Genomic DNA, 26,660 nt, shown 5'->3' with positions numbered 1-26,660 from the left:
CACACACACACACACACACACACACTATGTAACAAACGTGGTCAAGATAGAACATGATGGTTGTTGATATTTATATCAAAAGTAAAGTGTGTGGCCTAATGTTACTATTGGCTGTTGCCTCCAGCAATTTATTGATTTGGGAATGTTAATATTTCACAGCACAAGCATGAATGAAGTATGATGCACTATTATATGTAATTTCATTTATTATTTCATAGCAATTGAATATGTTTTTCTCTTTCCTTCTTTACAGCTTGGATGAGAAAAAAGGCCTGAAGGTTGGGAAAACCTACAGAAATGAAGTGGAGTGTAGGTTATTCACAAAATATATAGCAAAGGCGGAACAAATCAAACTCAGAGAGGAGTTGGAGGAGACCAAATTCTGCTCTATTTTATCAGATGGATCCACAGATACTGCCGTGAAGGAGGAGGAGTTAGTCTATGTACGTTTTTGTACAAAGGGGAATGTGAATGTGAAATTTATTGGCATTGAAGCTGTGGAGAAAGCTGATTCTGCTAACATTACTCAAGCCATCAAAGATCAAATGGATGCAGCTTGTAAAGGGTGGGAGGGGAAACTTGTAGCCTGTGTCACAGATGGGGCTGCTGTCATGTCAGGGGGGAAGAGTGGGGTTGTGACCAGACTGAAAGGGGACAAGACTTACGTTATTGGTGTTCATTGCATGGCTCACCGTCTGGAGCTCTCCTTCTCTGATGCCATCAAGGAATCTGCCATGTTCCGCAGAATGGATGAACTACTGGGTGGACTGTACTCTTTCTACCACAAAAGTCCCCTAAACAGGGCTAATCTAATCAAGAGCTACGCGACTCTCAAAGCAAAGCCCCTCATGCCAACAAGAATCGGCGGAACTCGTTGGGTGGGCCACCTTCTTCGAGCGCTGGACCACTACCTGAGGGGATACCCAGCCATTGTGCTGCATCTTGAACAGGTTATTGACACATTAATTAATAGTTGGCCTACACAAACACTTAATGTAATATGTAATATAAAGTACAGCAGCTTCATTGTCTTTTTTTTGTGTCTGTGTATATTCCAGATTCAATCCCCTGACGCACAGGGGGTCCGTAGTGTGCCTCAAGCTAAAGCAAAGAAGTTCCACAGTTTGGCAAAGGAGAGTGCTCTGTTACAGTTCTGTGGGTTCCTTTTTGATGTGCTGAGCCACCTCAGCAGCCTCTCTGCCACTCTGCAGAAGCCTACTATCACCCTGGCAGAGGCACACGCCTCCCTGCTTGCCACCCAGGCTGTGCTGGATAAATATGAAACCAGGTTTGTCAGTGTGATTATTTAAATGATCATTAATATGCAGTGAGCAACTATAAACTATTCAATTAATTAATTGATAAAGGATATAAGAAAAGAAAAAATATTGTAGTAATGTGTTATGTGTATAATTTTCAACTTAAGGGCAGGGCCAATGATGAAGGCCACCAGTGGTCTGACATTTGAAGGAGTCAAGTTAAGTGTGGGAAAGAATGACGACAGAGCAGTCAAGACCGCAGGGCAGACTCTACTCTCAAGACTCAGGGACAGCTTGAATGACAGGTTTCAGGATGTTAGTGAGGGAGTCCTGCGTGCAACCATGTTGGCGAGTTTCAAGAACTGGACTGATAGAGAATCTGTAGAAACAGGTTGGTTCTTTGTGTCAGAACAGGTTCCAATAATAATACCGAAATACCGAATTTTAAACAGCAGAGCAGTTTCAGTTTCAAAATAGGTAGAATGGCATTTTCAAATCTGGCTTTTATACTGTATGTATTCTGCCATTTCCAGATTTTGGGGATAGAGAGATTGAGGCTCTATGCCAACATTTTGGACCAGTGCTGACCTCCGCTGGTGTCTGTGTTGAGAAAATACCAGATCAGTGGACTATATTGAAGAGCAGGATCTATGCACAAACACAGACGGTGCAGACGACGTCCTGGTCAAAAGTCAACCAACGTGACAGAGAACAGTGTCCTGATGTGCCTGACTTGATTGATTTGGTGCTAGCGGTCCCTGCCTCCACTGCTGACTGCGAACGGGGATTCAGTACAATGAAGCAGGTAAAGACTCAATCAAAATCCCTCCTTCGAGTGTGTCGAAGAGTATTCATGTGACATGTTTATCTCAATCAAGATAAACAATCAAGCAGTATTTTCTATTATCTACTGATGTTTTTTATTTTCATTTGATGTAACACAGGATTGACTTTCCTTTGTGTGCCAACAAGGTACATTTTCACTGACTCAATGTGTTATGCTTTTTTTCCTCAATATAGGTCAAGACTGACTGGAGGTCCAATCTCACATCCTCATCACTGTCAGATCTCATGACAATCCAGCTTTGCTCACCAGATGTCAATGATTTTGATCCCTCTACTGCCATTCACCTGTGGCACAGTGACACTGTCCGTTCCAGAAGACCAGATTATGTTCCAGAGGACCAGGAGGACCAAGATGGCTGTGTTTTGACTGGACTGTCCGATGAAGACTGAAGTCAGTGATACATGTTGTCATGTATGCAATATAGCTGGACAATATAACAATATTATACTCTGTATAGATATCATTTTAGATTGTGTATATGTCTATATGGTGATACAGCATAGGTGTTCCTTCCTGATTTCCTAGCTGTTTGTTATTTGCATTTTATCCACTTAGTCATAATTGCATTATTGATTATTCTTTTTGTATGTTATTTGTGTAAATATTTTGTTAAAGCACAGACAGTCATTCCTGCAATATTATCAAAATATCTGTATTTGGTCAAAACTATTCTTAATTGATTTATCTGTATTGCCCGGCAGCCACTTTTACATGAATGAAAAAAAAAAGAACTTTCACTTAAGTCATGTCTTTGAATACTTTGTCCACCACTGGTCAGATATTCATGTTTATATAGGGCTGTTGCAGTCTGGTTGAGCTAAAATCAGAAACAGTGATTCATATTTTAACATACATTGCTACTAGTATTAGTGCATATACTATTAAAATATTGATTGAGAATCGCATATTAGACCCAAATGACATGTTAAATAATACTGATAGCAATTCACAACACTTAAAAGCAATTTTTATTTGGTTGGCTGGTAAAATATCTGCCTGGCTGGTAAAAAATTTCACTTACCAGCCAGCCTGGCTGGTAAGTGAAAAAGTTAGTTTTGGACCCTGCTTATGGTATGTAAAAGAGTGACAGTATTGCAAAGTAAATTGAGTTTATTAAGTATGCATGCATTTTGCATGATTTTTTTTTTTTTTCATTATTATTATTTTTTTACTCATGTCGTAGCCTACGAACCTACGGCCCGGTTAGGAATGTCCCGCGGCCCGGTGGTTGGGGACCGCTGGTATACGGGGAATGGCTTAACCTAGTGATTGTTAGTGCTTTGCACTTGGTTCTATGAACATCCTTATTGTACCGACAGAGATATATTGTTTCACTATTTTATGACAAATGTACTTATTGTAAGTCGCTTTCAATAAAAGCATCTGCTAAATGCCCTTAATGCAGTGGCAGCTGGTGATCAAAAATGTTGGTGGGGCACAGTAATAGACAGGGGGTCTAGGGTCTGGGGTTCCCCCCCCCCCCATGAAAAAAAATTGAATTTAATAGATTTGATTTCCTTTATTCTGGTGCATATTGGGAATGGCCGCTACCTATTTACCTAGTATTCATTCAGATTCATAGCCTATATCCTAAAAACTAAATTAATATGTAACTTACTTGCTCCTTTTAAGTAAAACATTGTTTGGGGAGTCCAATTCCTCCACTGAAAAGGGTGGAAAGTGCTTACAACTCTCTGCTAGTTAGCGATCTATCTCTTCTCTACATGTAGTTGTGTTGCGCGAATGCTGCTGAGGGAGGGAGCCTATTTGATTGATTCGCTGAATTGATACCATTGGCCTGGGGCGCACACTGATGCGACCCGAGGGCAAATTTTCTTGCGCCAATGAAAAGCTGACTCTGCTTGATAGACAGCAAAATGTTAGCGAGCTTACATTGACTTCAACGTGGCCCACGCCCCTGACTTGGAGGAGGGCTTTATTTCGAATGACCAGTAACTAGCCTAGCCCAAATCATTGACGTTCAGACACATTTAAATGGTTGCTGGCAGTGGCAAGTATATCACACAATTAAACCAGGATAAACACTATGTATTTTTGTTGATTTATTTCGTATTGATAATAGTTGATTAATAGTTGGCAGATATATAAGTTAATATTTCACGGTGGGGCAGCGCCCTAGCGCTCTCTATTGACCCACCGCCACTGCCTAAATGTAAATGTGAAGACAACCATTGATAAGTATCGACCAAGGGCAAAATCCCTGGAATGCGGTCGGTTCAACATTGTTGAGGTATTTTGTACCAAAGTAATTCCTATAGAATAGAATGTGTGTCTGAAGCTCTACCCCATAGGTTCTGGTTAGAGATGTGGCCTTACATCCAATGACATTCTAACCTTACATTCTAACCAGAATTTCACATTGTGCATCAAGAGAAAAATGCTTGAGTCACCTGCGTGGTGAGGGTGGAGCAAGTTGATCAGAGCGTCTCCATCCTTCTTCCAGTGTGTCATATCATCATTAGATGGCGTCAGGCCTCCACCTGCTTCTGAAGCTGAAGCAGCCGCTTCCTGCGCCTCTGACAGAACGGGGTAGCTCCTCTCAAACCACACCTGGCGCAGAACGAGGTACATACTGCAACACCCCACCAGGATCCCCGTGCAAAAGGCTCCTGGGGAACCGAGGCCCTTCATGGTGGAGTCTCCTTCAGATCCCTCTCACAAGGCCAAGAGGTCGATGGTCATGTCCCCACAGGGTCGGTGCAACGCCCCTATTTAGAGAATGAAAGCAGCGGGTATCATAACAGAAACGGAAGTAGCATTTTCACTTCCGTTTCTGCAAATTGTAGATTTAAAAATAGGTCTTGAAGGGCGTTAGGGCTAGTCAAATAAACATGGCTAGTCAAACTCCACAAGAACTTATTTCTTTTAATACATTGAAAAGGTACACCAATGGCATTCAGACATCAGCAAAGGTTAATGGTCATTGATTCAGAAAAACTCTCTTAAAAGAGGCGTTTATGTCCCACAAACTTTTGAGCCTTCAATACACGACCAGTAACATGCAGGAGGACAACGTTTTTGAGGTATGTCTAAAACTTAAGCATTTTTACTACTATTATCGATACCAATACTTATATGCTTTGCATTGCATGAGTTAATGAATGAAGCTTCCAACAGGTGCACACGGTAATGTCCAAAAGGGTTTCATGATTTGTGCAATCTGCACATTACGTCCACAAGCTCTCAGACTCATAATATTACTGTTGTTTGTTCGTATAATGTCCTATTGATATTAGAAATACATGACATTACTCTTATTAGAACCAAATCGCTTTGTAATCACATGAACAACACAATACGCTTTATGTTTTGAGAGATGCAGGTTAGCCATACAAATGAAGCGATACATTTGTATGAACCGTTATCGTTGATTACCTTGTTGTACCTTGGTTTGAGGAATATTCATCATTATGATAACCACAGGGCTCCTTATCGCTGCTTTGATGTCAAGGCAATCACCATATACGCTAAATGCTTTTCAGATCCTGTCATTTGGACTGTTCACTCGGATGTATTCAGCATCACATTAACAACATTTGGTTGTTAATGTGTTGTTAATGTTAATACCAAGAGACCTTATGAGGATAAACTCGATGACATTAAAGACGCTCCGCTGAGTCCGCTCCATGGTGACGTCACACGCTGAGCTCTAGGGCTCCTATTGGTCGGCTATAGTGACGTAGGGTAACGCTCTGTCACTGATCCATGCGTCGTTTCTGCGTTGTTTTTTTACGTTCATATTGCAGCTGCAGTTCGGTGCACGTCTGATGCAGTGAATGCTTTGTTGTTGTGTTTCCAGTTGGTTCGGTTAACATTCATCCTGAACTTTGTTAGGAGGAATTTGTAAGGTGTAACCGCAGCAGTGGTGTTCCTATAAATAACAAACAACCCGATATCCATGAATCATGAACAGCTCTGACCTAACCTATCCTCGTATATCCACTTAAAATATACTATCATCCAGCCTTATTCATTGTATGACAATTGATAGGAAACAATACAAGAATATTTTGGTTTGGTTTGAAGGGTAAAGTATAATATTGCTCATGCCAAATGGAGTTGCGAGTTGCGGCTGATTTTCAGATTTTTTTGATACAGAGCCACTTCCACTCCAATGCTTAGGTGAGTGCTGCATGCAGCGCTCAACTATTGTTTGGTGAGTGCCGCATGCAGCGCTTTACTATTGTTCTTCATAAGTTTCTTTCTTTCTTTCTTATTCTCTACAAACTTTGGGACCTATCTCCTCCCCCCTTTTTCAACTATAGAGACTCTATTCAAATTTTAAAATATTCAGAATAGCTTGGAATCGCGCGCTTCTTTTCAGATTTTTTAAATATTTGATACATTTTAAGATCTACTTTTAAAATACTATCTTTTTTTAACATGGGGGTCAATGGTACTTCAACTGTTTAAGACGTAACGTAACTAAATCCATTTTCAACCGTTTATCTTTGTTCAAACCATTTAACAAATCTACACACTTATTGTTTCTTCAATAATATCTAAACGGAATTTCGATATCATTTAAACTTCAGAATCACAGTTTAAGTTTCAAACCGTCATATTCTACAGTTGGTCCCAGAGTGGTGAAGTCATGCCCTTTCCGGTAGAGCCGGAAAGGGCTGGAAGGGACCGGAAGGGACCAGAAGATAATTATATTCTGGTCCCAGCTTTATGTGCCCCGGATTACACATATGTTGTTTGTGGATTTAAGTTATTTTTCAAGTAAAGTAGACGGTGGGCCGAGACGCCGTATCAGCTTTAGTTTTTGAAAATAATGATCCCCATGGAGGGAGAACCTGGATCTTTGAAGTTTTAAAGTTTATTTTTTTCTCAATCAGATTTTCCTTGTTGGCACTCGTAATTCTTGCACATTTTTTCATAATCATAGTTTAAAGTTCGTTAAATTTTCAGGCAAACGCGGCAGCCTACTATGTCAGTGGAACCAATGGCACGCAGCGCTACAAATCACGTGATGTTATTAAACCAATCAGACGGAGATGCTAGGAACAGCTGTTGATCTAAACATTTACCTGGTGGACACATCACGAAATATTATAAGCTAAATAAGAAGCTTACACGTGTGTGGGTAAGTATTAATGTTGTTGGAAAATGCTAGCTATGTGCTAGTTATTTGTATAACCTTTGCGAGGCGGCGTGAGCTTCACGCGTGAAGCGTAGGAGACCTGAATCTATATTTCAATATCACTGACTATTCTCATCGAGTTTAAATTAACATTATTCATGTCACACGATGTGAATAACCCAAATTGTTGGAGGTTAAGCTGTGGCAATTTGGCAGCTGGCCAGCGTCATTAAGAGCTTGTTAAGCCACGCACTCAGTATAAGTGTGTGAGTATAAGTAACGTTACTGGTTATTATATTGGTGTTGCCGTTATACCCAGAGAGAGGGATAACAGAAGGAATTTAAATGATCTAAAGACATGGTTCTCTGTGGTATACCCCAGTCAGCAAATTTCAAACAGTGAAGTAAACCCCCCTGAAATGTTGTTGAGCATAATGGCATGTTTTAATAGTTAGGCTAATAATGTATTGATTCATTAGATAAAAATGGACCTTTCTGTCTAAGTTTAAATTGTATTTAAACCAGCTTCGTGCCATATCAATTATGTGAAAGATGAATTCAACTAATGGAGTAACAATATTTCCACTAGGTGATACTCCCATGGCAGACAATGAGAAATGGTGCTCAAACCATACACTGTTGGTGAGTTAACTTTTATTCTAATATCTAACTGTTAATAAATCAGAATGCTTGGTAACATATTTACAGAAACAAATAACATTAACATGAACAGTACTCTTGTTTTCACCATGTGTTCTTGAACACGGCACTGGTTGATGAAGGGTGTTAGCCTCTCATGCTGGCCCTGGAACCACTAGTCATCTTCAAATGACCTATTGCCACAGTTTGTGCATTGGCACAGGTTTGTACATGGCAGCTCATGCATTTTGCAAGTGCACCTGCCCTTAACACAGTTTGTTTTTTTACAAGAGCAGTGCACCAGTTCAAGGATTGCCTCTGGAGCTGGGGGAAGGGTCATCCAGTCCACTTCTAAGAATTCTCCTGCCATCTTCCAGCCATGACATTCAGGGGCAGGAATATCAGGCCTACAGTCAAGGCTCCTTCTGTGGACTGCAGCCTGATAGTTAGCACGCTGGATGTGCTTGTCCAAGCAGTCTTTGTTTGGAGGTAAGTCTCTCTCAGAGCACTTTCCTGACTTGAACAGCTTAACTCTTGCCTTGTTAACATCCATACACTCCTGATCATACAGGTCACATGTGAAAGCCTCCACTGCCTTGCAGAACTCTGGGGATGGAGAGAAACTTGTTCCTAGTTCTCTAAACAGGGTGATGTATTGTCTCTGGGAAATGAGCTTTTTATATGCTTTGGTTTTCCCCACCCCATATATAGCGCTCACAGTGTCACATCCAGAGAATGCATGCAGACCCACAAGCGCATCACATTTGTCTTCCCCGAGGTGGGCATGAAGCCTATTGATGTCAATAATATGTGGATTTCTGCCTTTGACTGTGTGAAAGTACAGGTGACCATCAATTTTGCTGCAGAACCCAAGAGCCAGCACAAAGACATCGGTGTCTGGGCTCTTGATTACCAGGTCACTGCTGTATTTTGCTGCATAAGCTGCATGCAACAAAAGTCTGGTGTCTGCTTCCTCCTGACTTGTCTCCAGGTCTTGAACCCGCAGTATTTGAAGTTCGTTTTTGCTTCCATTCATCTTTATAGCATGACATTTGTCCCCATGCCCAATAATGACTGTCGTGTTTCCTATTATTTTTTTTGCAGATGTGCTCCAGTGATGGAAGAAATACTCCAACAAGTTTTCTTTATTTTGCCCACATGCCAGGAATTTTCTCCACTGTTTTGGTGTTTTTTGATCATCACCATATATTTTAATTTTTTGATAGCCTTCTTCTGCTCGCCTGTTTCGCTCAGCATGTTTGATGCTATGGTGTTTGTATGTGTCACACACAAAATGGAGCTCTGTTGACTTGGTTTCCTTGGCTGAGTTGACCAGTGTCCTCAGTACATGGTCAGCATATAGGCCAAATGTTGGCTGTGGCTTTAGCTGCTGCACCAGAGCCATAGCATCCCATATCCAAACGGAGCCGTCTGGAATGTCCCTCACTGTTGGTGGTGGGCTGATGTCCTCCTCCAGTGTGTGCATCAGCTTTGCTTTGTTCGTCTTTACCAGAGAGCCGTCAAAGTTGGCAAGTGATTGTGGCAAAGGACCCAGACTGTAGGAGAGCATTTCATTTATGTTTATTTGTCTGACATTTCCAACAACAATTAATCTGGCAAACAGGTTTCGGTGTGATTTCAGTGCGATTTCTTTTCCTTTGATTTTTGTGCTTGTACTGTGGCCAGTATCTTTGAACGTTTTCATTTTCATTTTCTTTATAGGGTCATGGAATGATCTCTTTGTCGTGGCAATCCTTGTCTCACAGAACTCAGTGAGAGCTTTCATACCTCTTTCTTTCGCCCCCAGTAAATCTCTGGCAACACTGTCTGGTGCTTGTTGGCCAGAGGAGAGTTGTTGAAGAGACTCTCCATCCAGTGAAGAGTCGAAAGGATTGACCATATTTTGGACAGTGGCTGTAATGCTCATCACATCAGCGTGGTCCCTCTGCATTCTGGCGCTGTCCAGCTCAGAATGCAGATGTAATACTGGGCACTGTCCAGCCATTGCTTTACATTCATGTGTGATGGCTGCCCGCTCATGTTGTGTCAGGGTCCATCTGTGAACTGCACCTTTGTTTAAAGAGAACCCACTGATGCCTCCTTTTGTCTTTGAATCGCGATTGGCTGTTTGTTCAATGACCTGATCACATGCAGTGCCAGCAAAACCGTGCTGTTGATGTCTTTGTGCCACAAAGTCAGCTGAAAGAAGCTGCTGATGTGCTGTGAGATGTGTATCTTCCAGACTGGACATCTCGACCCAGTATGCTGTTAAATACCTGGCGTAATTCACCTTGTCGCATGCAAAAAACCAGGGCAGCATAGATTGCACTGTTGACAAATGAAGAGTCCAGTTCCCCTCTCTGGTTGCTCTGATGAATAGAAGCAGAACTTCCACCATTTCAATGTAAATGCTCCAAAATGTGAATGTCTGGTTGGTTGAGCTTTTATTGACAAATCCTTCATATGCTTTCAGTAACTGCAGAAATGCATCAGATGTAAGCATGGCATTGAAATCTTCACTTGGAAACTTCTGATGCAAATCTGTTGTAATTTTCAGAGCTGCAGCATGATCCTCTTGTGTGAGGGTGTCAAGGTATGCCTGCCAGCGCAGTCTCTGGAGTGCTTCCATCAGAAGTTTGTGCGCTCTTATGCTCCTGTTGTATTGATGGCCTGTGATGACTCCATCAATGGACCCAGCAGCTACTACTTCAGATTCAATCATTATATCCTGAAAGCCGGCATCAGCAAACATCTTCCCAATGCAGGAGAGGAATGCCATGGCTGTGTGAAACTCTCCCATCCTTATGACAAGTCTTTCCATGTAATAACTGGTCTGCCAGCGGATCTCTTGGGCTTTGGCATATATGGCTTGATCCATGACTAACACTATTTCTTTTTGTTGCAGGCTGTCAGCGACAGCAATGGAGTGAGTCAGGATGGTGTGGACAGTAATGAGATCTGTTGGGCTAGCATCAATGACCGGTAAGTAACCTACATTTGTAGAGGGTAGGATTTTGTCTGTCTTTAACATAATGTTAAAACCTGTCCACCCAGGAGGGATTTTCCCCTGGGGCTCAGGCATTTTCATAAGATAGAATGCAGCATCAACTATTCTTGCAGTTGTTTGAGCATCTCTGTATTTGTTCTGCTGTAGATCTACTTTAAATGCAGAATTCTGTGGACCAGACCTCTGTCCTCTTGTGCATGCAACAAGATTAGGTAGTGGAGGATTAACAGAACGCTGTCTTGTTCTCTGTCTTGATGGCCCAGGTAAAGAAGCTGAATCATCAGCCATTGCCTGCTGGATAATTATGCCATTTGTGTTGTGTGTGGTTCCTTTGCCAGAAAGTGTCTCCTCTCCGAAGTCGTTATTATCCCAGACAAGTGTGGCAGGAACTCCAGCACTTATGTTTTCTGGGACATAAATTTCTCCTCTTTCTATCTGCTGGTGAGCCAGAGCTGTATCGTGCTCAAGGACATGGGAGTTGGATGAGCTGTGGCCAAGACCATTCAACAGGCCTATGAGCTGTGCTGAGCCAGTCATGTGCCGGACTGCCATTGCCAGAGAGCACTGTTTTGGCATGAGCCACCGTCCTTTGGTGCTCAAGGTAATGATGTCCTGACAGGTCGAGACTATCTTCCTTCTGTCTTCCAACATGACCTCAACACGCTCATTGTCTGACGGTTCGATTGAAATTCCACATGTCCATGCGACAAAGTTAAAAAGTTGATCTGGTACCATATTTAGGGCACTCTCAAGTGTCAGGTCCTTTGCTGTTGGAGGCCAAGGGAGCTTTGGTGAACTTTTTGATGTGTTTCGAATGATATCTTTGAGTGTGAGAGCGGCATGATATAATAGCCGAGAACTATCTTTTGTGAAGTTGCCTGTATTATGTTTTGTGTGACTTGACCCTGGTGTGTCTGCATCATTGCCCTCAGATTCACTGTTGGATGAGGAGGAGGAGGAGGCAGCAACTTCCTGAAGGATCTCCTCAGCTGTCAGATCATCAACATATACAAAGTATGTTGTTGATGCTTTCTGAAATTTTAAGAAAGGATGCGACTTCTGAAGTCTGGCCTTTAGAGAATGTGCCTTGTAAGATGACACGGTAAGTCCTTCCCTTTGTCTAACAATGTCTTTAAACAGCATAGTAAGCCTAGAGAGTCGTAGCACCTCTCTTCCTCTTAACAGTCTCTCCTCAATCACTGTCGCACAGAAGTGCTTGTATGCATTTTCATACAGGTTGCGCTCTGTCTCTTTTGTTTTTTTAGAAAGATACCTGGTGTAGTCCCGGAAGCAGGTAAAGTGATACCTTGCCTCACTGGCCACCAAGTCCCTGTCCCGAATGTGGAGAAGCAGACACTCGTCTTTCCTGCCTTCAGCTGCAAGAAGCAATTTCCCGGCTGTGAGTGTTTCACATTGCATTAGTTTTTCTTTAATTCTTTTCCGGGTGTACGATTGGTGTTTGGATTTGTCATGTTTGCAGATAATGCACTGAACTGGCAGAAGGTGTGGTGCCCGCTTGGATGTGCAGAGGTCAGAGGTGTGTGACCTCAGAGCCCGGGTCTTCGCTGCAGTTCCCTCACCATCCTCTGCTTCTTTTTCTACCCCTGGCACTAAAAGGCAAGAAGCAGACAACACATTTAGGCCTCTCTTCCATAACATTAACAGATTAAAGGGATGGTTCAACATTTTGGCAAATTTGCCCATTGCCATAATCGCTATAGTCATAGCAGTAGGTTCGTTAACCTTTAATTGTCAGTGTAAGCTATTTTTAGAACGGCGGAGCGAAGCAGCAGGCTGCTCAGAGCTACACTATGGAGGCTAAGGGAAATTCTTGGTTTCTCTCATCAAACTAATCAAATACACAATCCAACCACTCAAACGCTCTGGACAATCACCACGCTATGAGATAATAACGAAACGTTACGAGACGGAGTTGTTTAAGAGGTAAATTCATGCAAAACCGCTGATGCGAGTTGCGTTCAGGGACAGTTTTTCAGCAAGCAGTCTCTGCATTTACCTCAAACGGCTCCGTTTCGTAACATTCCATTATTATCTCATAGCGTGGTGAATATGCAGCTCACAACTTGTCCACAAAAGCGTTTTGGGATTTTGTATTCGATGAGGGAAACCAAGAAATCCCATGAGCCTCCGTAGCGTAGCTTTGAGCAGCTCACGGCTCTGCTCCGCCGTTCTAAAAATAGCTTGCACCAACAATTAAAGGTAACGAACCTACTGCTATGACTATAGGGATTATGGCAATGGGCCAATTTGCCAAAATGTTGAACTATCCCTTTAAAGATGTCAGGCTACTGGCATCACAATTATTATTTTGACCCTCAGTCACACTTCCAAAAAACTCTTTAATTTACAGTTGGGGACAAAACATAAGCTACTCTAAAAATAGGCCGTATGTGTGTGTATATATCAACAATCAACCTCAGTCAGTTCTTATCAAAAATACTAAATTCTATTTTTTTTATTGTTTACCATTTTTATTGGCAAATAAAGAAGAAACAAAATTACCGACTTTCAATATAGTAAATGATCTGAGGTGGGAAATCTTTTGTATGTGTAAGATTGGTAACTAACAATTTTGTTTTTCTCTAGTTGAGAGAAGAAGACGACATCTGGTTGAAACGTTGCAGGCAAGTATCCAATAAATGGGGGGCTTTAATCAAGTGTGCGATTTTTTTTTTTTTTCTTTTTAATATTGGTAAGGCAACAAAACTTATTTTGATGCATTAGGTATTTTGTAGTGTCAGATTTTCACTTTATCTCAATTTATAGTCAGTGGACATTTTTATCCCATTGACCTCCCGTGTGTGTGTGTGTGGCACCAGGCATTAAACTGAAGGAATCTCATTCATATTGATTATGTTAATTTTGTTAATAACTTGGATATAAATTATTTTTTTCTTGTGTTTAGACAAAAACTCAGATGGTGTCTCTCACCGAAGCGGGCGAGAGACACCATCAACTGGGACGAGGGTGCGTACACCCTCTCACACACCTGGGATTCCCTGCTCCAGAGACCACCCAGGGTGGAGGGGGAGCAGCCAGCTCGGCAGACCTGTCCGAGGCTAACATTATGTGCTTCAGGGGGAAACACCAGGAACATCCAGCGAGAAAGTTGTTATATCCGATTTTTTTCCACCCACATAACTTATGTCATACGAGTTACAAAGTTTGGTTCTCAAATGTAATTTGCATAATGTAATTGTGTTTTCATATTGTTTTTATTCACAGATTCACAGCTGAAGTTCAAGATTCACATTGACATGACTATTCTTTTCTTATTGGACACCTACCCTCTTTTTCTGCCTCCTTGTAAAATAAAGGCGCCTTTTCAAATCTTCTCTGGGCTCGTTTTATGTTTGTGATGTTGGTGAAGTGGCTGTAGCAGTCTCTGTGGTAGCCACAGTTAGCTGGAATAGCAGCAGGTTCCTGAAGTTTGAGGTTCACAGTTAACTTATTTGAAAGGACAGATAATGAAAGCACACATAATAAATTAAAAGATATATAGTCAAAGTTAATTTCCATTTTCAGTCTCTTGGCAAGCCAAAGCCAGCCATATAACTACTATATAGTATGACGACAAACCTGGGTTCTAAGATTAAATCTCAGCACTGCCTCTTCTGCCACAGTACTCTCTCTGGTACCAAGGTCTTTCCAGAGAAACAAGGCAGCAATAAATTTCCTCCATCCTGTGTCTGTAAACGGGGTTACAGGACCATCTTTTTCCGAAACATGCATACAGCACTCCATTGTTTGCTAGCTAACGTAGTTTCAACAAGAGAAATGTAGTGTGGCTAATTGCGAAGTCATTTTTGTCGGATTGACAGGTGGAAAGAACTGTACTCCGATGCCGGTACTGACAGCAGTTAAACAAAATATCCCTGGTAACCGCCAGCAAACAAAGAAAAAACTTAAACCCCCGGGAAATTTCGAGGCTTGTCATTGGACAATAACTACAATGACATCATACATGTCGGACCCCGAGCATAGCTGCCCGCTCAGTTTGCCGGAACCAGTAACTCAGACAAAGTTACCGATAAACAAAAAATGTGCAAGAGGTAAGAGTGCCAACAATTTTTGTTTAATTTGTTGAAAAATGAAGATGTTGTACACAGAAAATTACGTCCTCCCTCGGTGGGGATCGTCTGAATACACGTAATCTCCCCTTGGCCCACCATCTAAAGGGTTTGACCGTTTATTGGGCAATTGTTCAGTTAAAGGCTGTAGAGAAAACACAATGAGAAAGACTACACGTCTCATATGTGACGTCACGCTCCCTGCAGCTGGCGTGGACAAGAAGACCGACAATCTCCCCATCGGCATAACGGAGACTCTCCACATGCCCCGACTTATAATGGTTTTCACCTCTTTCGATGCTGTTATCCTTTCCTTGGTAAAAAGCAGTGAAGTGGAGCAGAGAGATCGCCATGTCTGTACAAGAGTGGTGGTGACGTATTTCATTCACGTCGAGAGCAGCGAGGGGCTGTAGTTCACAGAACGGCCTCATACAAAACCTCAAATATCCAACTTCTTCGCGATTTATTTTTGTTTTCTTTGCATGAAAAATTAACATTTAAGTCCACAAACAACATATGTGCAATCCAGGGCATATAAAGACTGGGACCAGAAAATAATTACTTTCTCTCCATTGAAACCCATTCATATTTTTCGATCTCAATAGGTCCCATGGGCTCTGCCCATTCTGACACTTAAGACATCGTGACTCGGTCAAATTTCAACCGTTTACCTTCGTTCAAACCATTTAACGAATCTACACACTTGTATCTTCAACAATATCCACACAGAATTTCGATATCATTTAAACTTTATTCAGAATCACAGTTTTAGTTTCATACCGGCTTCGTTTTCAGTAGGTCTCTTTATTTATTTATTTATTTATTTGTTTATTTATTTATTTATATTTACGTTGATGCGCCAGATTGGGCGGTTTATTAAAGTCCGAAAGTTGAGCGACTTTTAATCACGCACCGGCTCACTATTCTCTTAAAGATACACACACACACACACACACACACGCACACGCACACGCACACACATTGCAGGGCAATACATTTGACGTTTCAGATTCTTCAGTTCAATTCATTTGACATTTCTGCATTTTTAGCCATACTTTGTGCTTTTCATTCAGCGGTGACATTATGTATTTTTTCCCAACCATTTACTTTTTCTTAAATGGTGTGCATGTTAAAATTGTTAACTCCATTTGGACTTTTGAATTTTTTTTCAAATCCCTTCACTTGGTTTAAGCCATTCAACGTTTCTTTATGTCTTAATCTATGTAGTTTTATTTAAAAATATTTTCAACCTCACTTTGTACTAAAGTTCTCACAGCAGGAAATGCATTTAGGTTATATTGCCTTGGTTTGCGGACGGCACCCAAACTCATATCAGGAAATGTGCAATTGACCCAATCCTGTGTTAGTTCTCCACCTCGTCGAGGAATCGGAAAAGCAGAAATAAGTAAGTAAGTAAGTTCCCATTTGTTCTATATTCCAACGCGCGCATTTACAATATATATCGCTCCGTAGCGATATATATTGTTCTGGTATTTCCTTTATTCTACTCTTTAAATGGTCTTGGAAATTAACTTTATTGACGAGAATAAATAAGACTCCTCACATATTTGGTCTTTATTTGTATTTCTTATGCTATGATCACGAGCAAACTATCCGTGACCTATATTTGTCTTAATACTTTATAATGCTGGACGAGAGTTATGGGTAAATGTTCCCCTCCAATGTGTTCCGTTTCTAAATGCAGTTTAGCCAAAGTAGATACAAAGCATGCCTTCAGAGTGAACCATTGCATGTATTGTATTGCATTCTTTAAGTCCGTGTATCCGCTGTATGCAAGTTTTCTCACTATCAACAAAGTGACACATGTATCAAAAGATGAATCATTTAGGCTGTTCCAAACAAAACACTTGTCAGCATATCTCTCACATGTCACCACCAGCTCAGTAGTAGAGCGAGTCAATGGCTCATATCTGGACGAGGCGTATCACTGTTGAGTTGTTTGGCTTACTTCGTGTCCCAGGCAGGTTACTATTAAACATCTTTCAGAAGCAGAGGCTGCTTGATGACACAAATATATACCATTTAATGCATGACGTCAACAGTTATTGACTGTCCATAGACGTACAATCAGGGTATTCAAATATACAATGGAACCAAACTTTGTTGTTGTGACTTCTATAGGTGCAGGCGTCCGATTCTACGCTTGAGCAAACTGCTTTGTAAGCGCGTCAGAGATGCGGGCCATCTCTAAGAAATGTTTGGTCCTGGTCCTGGTCATGATCAGTGTTTTTGTGCTACTGAGACTAATCCACGGGTGGTTCCCAGTCAAGAAACAAAGCGTGGATATTGGTCTGACACAGAGAGGCCACATAGAGAAGCTACTGAAGAAGAAGAATAAGGACACCTTAAGCTCTTATCACGACGTCCCCTACGTTTTAAAAGAGTCTGTGTCACGGTGGGTTGAACCCTCATCTCAACATGCTGATAATTTGTTGTTGTTCAACAGAACTAGATGAGTATACATCCTTGTGACTTCTAACCTGTTTCCTGCTGCAGTCAGTTGGCGTACGGTACGTGTGAATGCCAAGGTGATGAGAATAAAATCAACCTGCCATTACCACATATCCTGTTCCCTAGAGTGTGGGCAAACAATCTCAACCATGCATACCTTGAGTCCGATCCTGACCCAGGGGGGGTGATAGGACGCAGGGACAAGGAGTACAGTGCCTTCCAGAGAAGGTAAGTTATGGATGATGACTTCATCAGTTGATATTAGGGGGAATAAATAATGGAGTTACTGTGTTCGACCGAGCTCCGGCTCCACAGCAACACTTGACGATACCAACCGCAATAAAACTTGCGGACTGAGACGAGAACCTGTATCCTAACGTGCCAGACTGCATTGGCACACACAGACAGTCCTCAGCGGAGTCCGAGTCTCACTCGCTCCACATGAAATCATCTTCTGTCAGATGTAACCCTTTACTTGCCTCTCCTGAACATCTCAATGCTTTCACAACACAGTCGTACTGGCCGTCATCCGGTAATGTAACCAAGTCTTGAGTCGGCAAACTGCAGGTGCAGATTTCTATGAATATTGTTTTTTTTATTCCCATTCACATGTGACCCAATGCAGGAACTCTTCAAGAACTTTGCAGGGTAAGACTGCATGTGTAAAAGGGCCTTACGACATCCTCTTGTTGTGTTCTCATGTTCAAAGGTCCTACTCTCCAGCAGACCTTCTCATCGTAGCGGAGGCCAACAGTCCACTTCAATACCCCACCCAGGGAGTGGAGGTGAGGCCCATGAAGACCATCATTATTCCTGGTAAGATGATCCCATCATCCAAGTTGGTATAGTCTACTATCAATAGATTATAGTTCATTGTCAGTGTCATTCTCATCAGTTGTATCTTTTGGTTAAATAAGTAGATTATAGCACCAGTAGTAGGGGAAAGTACCCTCCATTAGTTCCACTATCACCATATCACTTAACAACAAATGATGACCTGAATGTTGTTGTATGTTTTCCTGTGTCAAGCAAAAATGAAACCATTTAGAGATTAATCAAATCAAGACTATTTACCTGATCAGTATAAATTCTATTCACAGAAATATATAAAAGGAGATCATTCACCATGATATTTGGATTTAATGATTCCAAAGGTTATCAATGTTTTCTACTAAGACAGACTGTGAAAATGATTTGTCACTGTATATTTAACAGACTAATAAGCCACAACTAATGCTGTTACATATTATTAACAATGGCTCTTTCAGAAGATATGTATTTAACTTTTGTTTCCAAATCCATATTGCATATCAGCATTAACCAAAAGCATAAACTCGTCATTAAATTTCGTTGGTTCCATCTATTTGAATTACATGTTGTTATCATAGGATTGGGTCTCAAACAAGATCCAAGACCTACACATACGGTAAATATACTACATGTAATATCTTTCCTCCCCTCCCCCATACCCCGACTACCTACATATTTTTACAGCACTTATTTGAGATATAAATGTAAATAAAAGATGATGATGATGATGATGATGATGATGTGACAGGTGAACCTGAGTGTGACGATGGGGACACTGGACGTGGCCGCCACCGTTGTCGGCGTGTCCATCTCAGGAGTAGGCCAGAACATCATGGGGCTGTCCAGCTCTGTTCTGTCCCAACTCAACAGGCAGCTCCAGTTTGTCACCTACACAAACACCCTCTTCCACCCCAATACGGCCGACACAGGTGAGAGAGAGAGAGAGAGAGAGAGAGAGAGAGAGAGAGAGAGAGAGAGAGAGAGAGAGAGAGAGAGAGAGAGAGAGAGAGAGAGAGAGAGAGAGAGAGAGAGAGAGAGAGAGAGAGAGAGAGAGAGAGAGAGAGAGAGAGAGATTCTCATTTGGGATACCAACTTTCTCCAAAGACTGATGGTCTACTTTTACTTAAATGTAAACCACCTCCAAGAACGAAGATCTCCAAAGTCGATGCATTAAAGAATGCACAACTATTTATCAGGATCCCCTTATCTGCAAACTGCCAATGCATACACTAATTTACACTTGGATATTTATACATGGATTGCGTGAATAATGTATTCCTCTGAATACATCGGATATTTTGGGGAAAGGATTGAGCATGCTCATCTTCACTGGCTATATGAGCGGCATCCGAGAGAGGTTAAGCTTCTAGGAAACCAATAGAATAACACCACAGTTTGTGTATAGAGCTTCATCTGGCCAACTGTTGATTTTGATGTCCACATCCGAGAGAGAGTTAATCTTCTCGGACACTTATAGTGTCACGTTCTGTGTTGGTTTATGGAGTTCATTCTTGCATTTGAATTTGATGTCCCTATCTGAGCAAGGGTAAAGCCTCTTAAAGTAAATGCTTTGTATGGAAAAAATACAAAATGTCTCTCTAGAGCCTTTTGTTAGGGCTACTGCGTGGCATAACAGTGTGACATGCCAGCCCCAATGGAAGAGGACCAGCCCCTATCGCATACAGCACATTCTAAGGCGCTGTATGCGATCTCACAAACTTCCTATCCGGTTTTGCAGTTAGAACTCTCCTCTCTCCTCCCCACAACATCAAATGAAGCCGGTTTAGCAATACCCCTGTTCCTCTTTCCTGGCAGCTTGTGTTTTATTCTCTCTTTTCTTCAGTTTTTATTTTGCATGGCTTGTGTAAGCCTTTCATGACAGCACTGGAATAGTTAGCTTCCAATGTTCTACCATGGACTGACAGTGGCACTTTAATCCTGCTGCCTTCCCTTACAGGCACATAGGGTCGCCACTTTCGGTAACTCTTTCCTGATTGGATAAAGATGGAACAGGTTACCAGAAAGAATAAATGTGTTTATGGCAGAGAGGTGGGACTGGTAGACCTATGTTACTGAAAACATACTCTATCGGTGATGGTTGTAGGAATAGAAAGCTACCTCGCACTTATTTTAAGGAATCAATATTGCTTACTTCGCCTTTTAAACAGGATAATAAGTGGCTAGTTAGAAGTCAAGGTGGCAATTCCAGTTCTGTGCCATGTTCTTTTACACAAATCATGTTATCTTTAAATGTACAATGTTACAATTTTGTCTGTTGATGATGGCTGGTTTAAGCAGCCTCACTGGACGGATCTGATTGTATTTGATATTTACATTGAGTCATCAGTTTGCACAGGTTAATTCAGCCAACACCACACTCAGGGAGTGTGTGTGGAGTTGGCATGTTAACATCTAATCCTAGATGTTAACATGAAACAACAGGCCATGTTCTATGTTCAGCAAACCTTTACAATAAACTGGTCCGTCAACATGCCCACCCTCCGTCCTTTTGTCTGGAGGAGCCCAATAGAAGTCCCCTAGTGCCATGGACATTGTTCCAGGTGTGTTGTGGTGATTTCCTCTGTATTTTCGTCATCTTCAGTTCTGTATGGAAGTGGAGGGCACCAGGCAGCTTTCACCATTAAAGTGGGTCACAGGGCCATCCCTAAACTTTACAACTCGGGTACAAATGAAGGTCGGTCGATGTTAAATTCACCAATCAACAAAAAAGAAAATCCAGTTTTTGGTAAACATTTCTCACTGTTCTCCCATCAAATTTTTCGTCCCTTTTTAGGATACAACATAAGCGCCCTCGTTACCATAGCAACCAAGACCTTCCTACGTTACGATAAACTTCGAGATATGATCGACAGCGTACGGAAGTACTACCCGACCGTCTTGATAGTGATCGCAGACGACAACGAGCATCCTCAACCGGTGACCGGGCCGCACATCGACCGATACATCATGCCCTTCGGAAAGGTACACAGACTCTGTTTGAAATGGGTTCTCTAAGTCGTGTTGCATGTTTGTGCATCCGGTTCCAGTCAAACGTCTGTCCCTTCTGCTTGGCTAGGGTTGGTTTGCTGGGAGGAACCTGGCCGTCTCGCAGGTGACCACCAAGTATGTGCTGTGGGTCGACGATGACTTCTTCTTCACCGAAAGAACTAAGCTTGAGAAGATGGTGGACATCCTGGAGAAGACCACATTAGACCTGGTGAGGGGGCAAGTGGGCAACGCTATAGCTTTGCTATACGTTTACGACAATAGGGGGTTACACGTGTACAATATAGTTGGTGGTTGTAGCCATCCATAATGTACTCTGAATGGTGGTGGAAGAAGTGTATCCCCACCACACCCACACTCACAATGTATAGTGCAATACATAAACATTATTTAGTGTTTACTATATTTAATATTTTACTGTGTAAGAAGTGGGTGTGGTGACATTTAACACCCTCTCCTGCCCAAGCTTTCTTGTGGTGGTTGTTCCCAGTGTTCGTTCACTTGCAATCTTTGTGTACTGACTTGCCTGTTGTGTGTGTGTGTGTGTGTGTGTGTGTGTGTGTGTGTGTGTGTCCTACTGATCCCAGGTAGGAGGTGCGGTAACAGAGGTGACTGGTTACGCTGCAACCTACCAGCACACCTTCTCTGTGGATGAGGGGGGCTCTGAGGGGGACTGCCTCCACATCAGACAGGGCCATTACCACTCCATACAGGGGTTCCCCGACTGCGTGGTGGCCGACGCCGTCATCAACTTTTTTATGGCGAGGACGGACAAGATGCTTAGGGTTGGGTTCGACCCTCGGCTCTCACGGCGTGGCCACTTAGGCAAGTGTGTTCCTGTTTGACGGTTGCCAGTGTGTGCCTGTTTGACGGTTGCCAGTGTGTTCCTGTTTGACGGGTGCCAGTGTGTACCTGTTTTGACGGGTGCCAGTGTGTTTCTGTCTGACTGGTTTAAGTGTGTTTCTGTGTAACTGTTTCAAGTGTGTGTGTTCTGTGTTACTGCCTTCAAGTCTTTTCACGTCACATGAACTGAACAAAGAGCAGAATTCACTAATGGCCACCACTGCTTGGCCCCACAGGATCCAAAGTCCACATTGTTAGTCTGTAGTGTGGCATCATCATTGCAGAGTGAATGATTCACAGTTGACTTATGAAAGGAGGAGCATCACTGTTGTGGAGGAACGTTGGAGAAGGGGAATGTCTTAAAGAAAGAATTCTGGTTTTTCAAAGTGGACCCTATTTCCGGCACATTTTGGTTCAAAGGGACTAAGCCGGTTAACAATGTTTCGAAAATGGATGCTTCAGCTGTAATCTGAAAAAACGACCTGCAATGTAATCCTTTGGGGCACTTGCCCCTAAATCCTCTAAAAGTTTTTGTTTTTGCCACTGACATGCTCAGTTTATATTAAATCGTTATGGATCTCTAGAGAAATACAACTTGTTTCTTAACTTTCCCTTGCCCATGGTGTTTATATTTGTGTCCAATGTTCCAAAAAGTAGCTGTGTGCACATCCCACCTTCTGGCCAGGTGCAGGACAAATAAAGTAATATTGAGTGAAAGAAATGTAATGTCCGCAGCACTGCTTAAGCTCCCATTTTATTATATGTATTTGTGACCAACCATGTTTTGCGAAACGACAAGTCGTGCTGAGTTGTAGGAAGATAACAGTGGAATCGTGATTGAGAGCTGTAGAGAGGAGAGTTTGTTGTGTTGGACTAAAGAAAGAATATCTTATTGCCATCTAAAATATATCGCTGAAGGAGAGTTGAGATTGTAATGATAATAAGGAAATATCCTGGAACAACAAGATTTCAGAGAGGGACTTGATCGACTCCTTGATCGAGACTGGGTTGGTCACAACACACTGGAATAAGCAGCCGGTAAAGAAACAGGTTGTATTTCTCTGTATGGATCCTCTCCATAATGATAGAATATATGCTGAGACTGTCAATGGCAAAACCCAGCTCTCTTAGAGGACGTACAAAGGGGTAAGGGCCCCAAAGGAATACAGTTCACCCCTTTCTCGTGGATCACGGCTGCAGCCTTCTAGCCCAATACTGAACCGATATCATAAATTGTAGTCCGTGGAACAAAAATGATCGGAAAGAATGGTCCAGGTTGAAAAATCTAAAAGTTTTCCTTTTTAAATTCACACTGTAATCTAATGTTGAAACTTGTTTTTCACAGAGTTCTTTGTGGACGCGCTGGGATCCCTCCACGTGGGCTCCTGCAGCGACGTGAAGATAGGCCACGCGTCGAAGATCGTCCTTCCCTGGAGCAAGTCTGAGTCTGAGAAGAGCTACGACAGGTTCCGCTACTCCTCCACGGACAGCGAAGGAAGGATGCACACTGAGGTGTATTACTTTAAGAACAGGTTCAAGTGCATGAGCAGTAACTGACACATGCCTCAATTTTGTGGCACTGCCAACTAGGAGTAAAGAAGGAAAAAGGAAAAAACGACCGGGGTTGTTTGATGTTTGGAGGAGGAACACAGATTACCGAAGAGCTCAACTCAAGAGATTTCTAAGAATGCTTTCTTTCTACTTTCTATAAGAATTATTTTCACCATAAATCAAGGACAAGAGCCTTTTCCTATCTTTCTACGCGATGAACATGCTTCTGGTCACTCAGGGATGTTTTTTTTTAATTATTTTAATGCTTAATATGACTGCACTATTTATATAATATTTAATTATACAAATTTGTATTTGTCGATTCAGTATATCTTTGTTCCTTATCTGCTTTCTGTGCACACAAACACACAGTCAACCACCAACCCCTATCTCTGGGTTCTCTTATCTATTTTCCTTCCATCAAGTCATGTTTCCAGAAGCTATGGCTTTTGGAATGGCTTTTTTTCCCCCCTCTGATTTAAAATAACAAACATTCAAGGGGCTGTGAACCAAAGCGAGTAACCCTTGGCATAAGGTGTGGTCAATGTATACAGCTACATGCTCTCTAGCCTTGCTCAACATAACCGGCTTGACTTGTTCTGCTTCGTCTCATAATGACATGCATGCAAAGCAGGCTTATGATGCTACAATGCTAACAATACTAGTTAAGAGAATATTTCTGCATCTGGCACGTCATGCACAAGCCCCCAGGAACAGTGCATACTCCCGCAATCCACCAGTGCTCAGCGGCCAAGCCTGGTATTGCAGCTGTTTAAGCGGGCTGTGGACGGGTCCCTCGATTCAAGGGGCCCAGAAGTGGATATCTCCGTTCACTCCAATACAAGTGGGGAACAGGAATGTATCCGCAAAAAATGTCTGGATCTCAATCAAAGGCTCATTATTATCCTTATGCCATGTACTTAAAAAATGTCAATTTTCTCTTTTCAAAACGCCACCTCAAGCGTTTTATTAGCCGTTTTATGTTATTTTTTGCTGGAGAAGGAGGGGTGGGCAGCTGAAAGGAGTCGTAGTGAAACAAATATTGTTTCGGCCCGGCATTCGAGAGGGCCTAGTGCACGGCTCCGTTAACTTCTCGTGTCCGAGGTTTTTCCTTTTACTTAACATGAATGACGTTGATAGTTTTTAGTCGCTGTGGTGACTTTTTATCACTAAAAGTGTTTTAGTGATAAAAGGATTTTTTAGACTGGTTCAGCTGCTGCTCAATGACTCTCACGTTCCTCTGCTTGCGATTATTGCGATTCACCATGTATTGATCCATTTATTCAAAAGATCCAAAGACAAAGAACGGGTGCATTACGGTATCATTTTCATAATATTGTTAATAGCCTAATAAACATTTCAGTTGCTTTAGTATTTAATTTTTCATTTGCTTGTTTAGCTGTGTGACAGTTAACAATGTTGGTGTATTACAATTATTTATGTGGGTAGGCTACTCCAACCTCGTTGCTGATCGATATGTAACCATTTATTTGTATACAAATTATTTATTGCATTTTTTATAAATAGTTGGAAGGAATCAGTTTCTTAAGCAATAAAGTTGAACTGTATTTTTTTCTAGGCCTACATACATTTACTATGTTGTTGGTGGTAAATGGAGCAATCTTTCATATTTATGAAGTAAACTTATACTTCCATGGTCGGTAAACAATGCGACTGCGATCGCCCAGACCTCTCGCATATGATGCTACAATGCTAGAAAACAGTGAATATTTCTGCATCCGGTACGTCATGAACTAGGGTATGGCTAGGCTCCCGTGATGCGGAAGCAAATCTCTCCTTGATGTTGCCTTGCGACATTGAGCAGTTTTCATAGGAATGAATGGGCGTCATTTTGGAATCCGCTGTCCATCCTATAATATGTCCATGGTCATGCACTAGGGAGTAGCTAGGCGCCCATGATGCGGAAGCAAATCTCTCTTTGATGTTGCGCGGCAGGGGCCTCTACGAATAGTCAAATCTCCTAACCTTTATGCCTCCTTTCCTTAACCTTTGTGGAAAACGTCATCGGGTCAAGGAGAGATGAAAGGTGCTTCCTTTCGAACATAGGAAAAGACAGCGCTGTGAATTCGATTCCACTTTTCCTAACTGACTTCATTGCGCGACGGCGAGTATTGCTGACCTCTAGCGTCTCTACGGTGGAACTACAATTTTCCGAAGTTGGTCTGCAACAAGTGCTCTTTTCATCCATGCTTTCTTGTCGTGTTGATTCATTCAGGTTGTCGCCAACAGTGAGAATCACTTAGATCGGACATGGCCAACGAAAATATTTTAGGCCAGTTAAAAACCCAATTCACATGTGAAAAAAAGGAAGCTCAATTTATGTTGATGTTGAAATTAACTGCCCCCAGTAGTCTTTCTTAAAAGTCGGCATTTTATTTTCTTACGTAGTATTGTCTGCTTAATAACCAGCAATAAATGATTTCATTTCTATTCAAATAATATTTTTCTGGAGTTGGTATCCATTATTATCAATTGCATTTTCTTGTCTCTTCTGCTTTACCGCGTCTCCCATGCGTCTTCGGTGGCATGTTGCTTTAAATATTGCCGCCGTAAAGGATTAAGGGATACCACTATCTCCTTTCCTTTCGCAAAGGTTGCTCAGGAGTAATTTAGAATTCGAACCACCTTTCCTCCAAGCACTTCCGGGTCATCTCCATAGGAAAGAAAATTTCCTATGCAAAAAAGAGAATTCGTAGAGGCCCCGCCCCTGGTGTCCGAGGCATCTGGATCACGCCATCGCCTTGGGTAATGTGAGAATCATTGCCTTCTTTCCGCCGCTAGAGGGCGCCAACGCACCTCTTTGGAGACATGACACATTACAATAACGTAACAGGTAGCGCTTAGTTTAGTAGGTTACGCTGTAGGTGCAAATATAGTGTGCATATATATGACAACAAATAAGACAAAACCGAAAAATTACTGAGTGACTCAATCTTGCCTCGTCTGTGGTTTCATGCATGATTAGTATTTAGTTTGGATGTTTTTCCGATATGCGCTGTTCTGCATG

The 26,660-nt window shown here is 42.0% G+C and overlaps 3 protein-coding genes across 15 annotated transcripts in view; 2 read left to right on the top strand and 1 right to left on the bottom strand.

Moving 5' to 3' along the window:
• The window catches only part of c1galt1la (core 1 synthase, glycoprotein-N-acetylgalactosamine 3-beta-galactosyltransferase 1, like a), a gene marked incomplete at both ends in the record, with an annotated part of 29,353 nt that extends 24,595 nt beyond the window's left edge, over positions 1-4,758 (bottom strand). Inside the window, one exon of the mRNA XM_079741358.1 lies at positions 4,518-4,758. Within this exon, the coding sequence (XP_079597484.1) occupies positions 4,518-4,758 (241 nt within the window). The remainder of the gene's footprint in view (positions 1-4,517) is intronic.
• Positions 4,759-4,960: 202 nt separating this feature from the next.
• Positions 4,961-14,204, top strand: LOC307079208 (uncharacterized protein). 10 transcript variants are annotated; one of them, XM_079741361.1, is made up of 11 exons: positions 4,961-5,150; positions 7,803-7,855; positions 8,149-8,341; positions 8,424-10,673; positions 10,758-10,834; positions 11,310-11,460; positions 11,792-11,961; positions 12,125-12,258; positions 12,340-12,476; positions 13,467-13,504; positions 13,786-14,204. In XM_079741361.1, the coding sequence occupies exons 4-9, from the start codon at positions 10,386-10,388 to the stop codon at positions 12,402-12,404; spliced, it is 885 nt and encodes a 294-aa protein (XP_079597487.1). In that variant the 5' UTR covers positions 4,961-5,150; positions 7,803-7,855; positions 8,149-8,341; positions 8,424-10,385; the 3' UTR covers positions 12,405-12,476; positions 13,467-13,504; positions 13,786-14,204. The 10 variants fall into 10 exon arrangements, 9 of the variants coding, with proteins under 9 accessions (XP_079597487.1, XP_079597489.1, XP_079597488.1 ...); XM_079741363.1 differs by having other exon boundaries at positions 8,144-8,341; XR_013812038.1 differs by lacking the exon at positions 4,961-5,150 and adding exons at positions 6,969-7,216; positions 11,007-11,122 and having other exon boundaries at positions 7,803-8,341.
• Positions 14,205-16,081: 1,877 nt separating this feature from the next.
• b4galnt1a (beta-1,4-N-acetyl-galactosaminyl transferase 1a) lies at positions 16,082-24,999 on the top strand. Of its 4 annotated transcripts, none has more exons than XM_079741459.1 (11): positions 16,082-16,355; positions 17,093-17,366; positions 17,468-17,650; positions 18,132-18,238; positions 18,811-18,848; positions 18,981-19,161; positions 20,835-20,927; positions 21,027-21,214; positions 21,309-21,449; positions 21,826-22,063; positions 23,427-24,999. In XM_079741459.1, exons 2-11 carry the CDS (start codon positions 17,146-17,148, stop codon positions 23,636-23,638), a joined length of 1,602 nt encoding a protein of 533 aa, XP_079597585.1. In that variant the 5' UTR covers positions 16,082-16,355; positions 17,093-17,145; the 3' UTR covers positions 23,639-24,999. The 4 variants fall into 4 exon arrangements, with proteins under 4 accessions (XP_079597585.1, XP_079597586.1, XP_079597587.1 ...); XM_079741460.1 differs by having other exon boundaries at positions 16,082-16,359; XM_079741461.1 differs by having other exon boundaries at positions 16,082-16,363.
• The last annotated feature ends 1,661 nt before the right edge of the window (positions 25,000-26,660 follow it).

The sequence above is a fragment of the Pollachius pollachius genome (assembly GCF_949987615.1).
Source record: "Pollachius pollachius genome assembly, chromosome: 8".
Classification (NCBI taxonomy): Eukaryota; Metazoa; Chordata; class Actinopteri; order Gadiformes; family Gadidae; genus Pollachius; species Pollachius pollachius.
Note: the sequence above shows the minus strand (reverse complement) of the source record. Positions and strands in the feature narration are given on the sequence as shown.

What these genes read in the sequence shown, in the direction of transcription:
- LOC307079208 (XM_079741361.1), top strand. Translation starts at nt 10,386, where the DNA reads ATGCAAATCTGTTGTAATTTTCAGAGCTGCAGCATGATCCTCTTGTGT. An exon ending in ACCGTCCTTTGGTGCTCAAG is followed by an intron (nt 11,461 to 11,791) that starts GTAATGATGTCC and finishes CATTGCCCTCAG; the next exon opens with ATTCACTGTTGGATGAGGAG. An exon ending in CAAGAAGCAATTTCCCGGCT is followed by an intron (nt 12,259 to 12,339) that starts GTGAGTGTTTCA and finishes TCATGTTTGCAG; the next exon opens with ATAATGCACTGAACTGGCAG.
- b4galnt1a (XM_079741459.1), top strand. Translation starts at nt 17,146, where the DNA reads ATGCGGGCCATCTCTAAGAAATGTTTGGTCCTGGTCCTGGTCATGATC. An exon ending in GAAGACCATCATTATTCCTG is followed by an intron (nt 18,239 to 18,810) that starts GTAAGATGATCC and finishes TTGTTATCATAG; the next exon opens with GATTGGGTCTCAAACAAGAT. An exon ending in CCCCAATACGGCCGACACAG is followed by an intron (nt 19,162 to 20,834) that starts GTGAGAGAGAGA and finishes CGTCATCTTCAG; the next exon opens with TTCTGTATGGAAGTGGAGGG.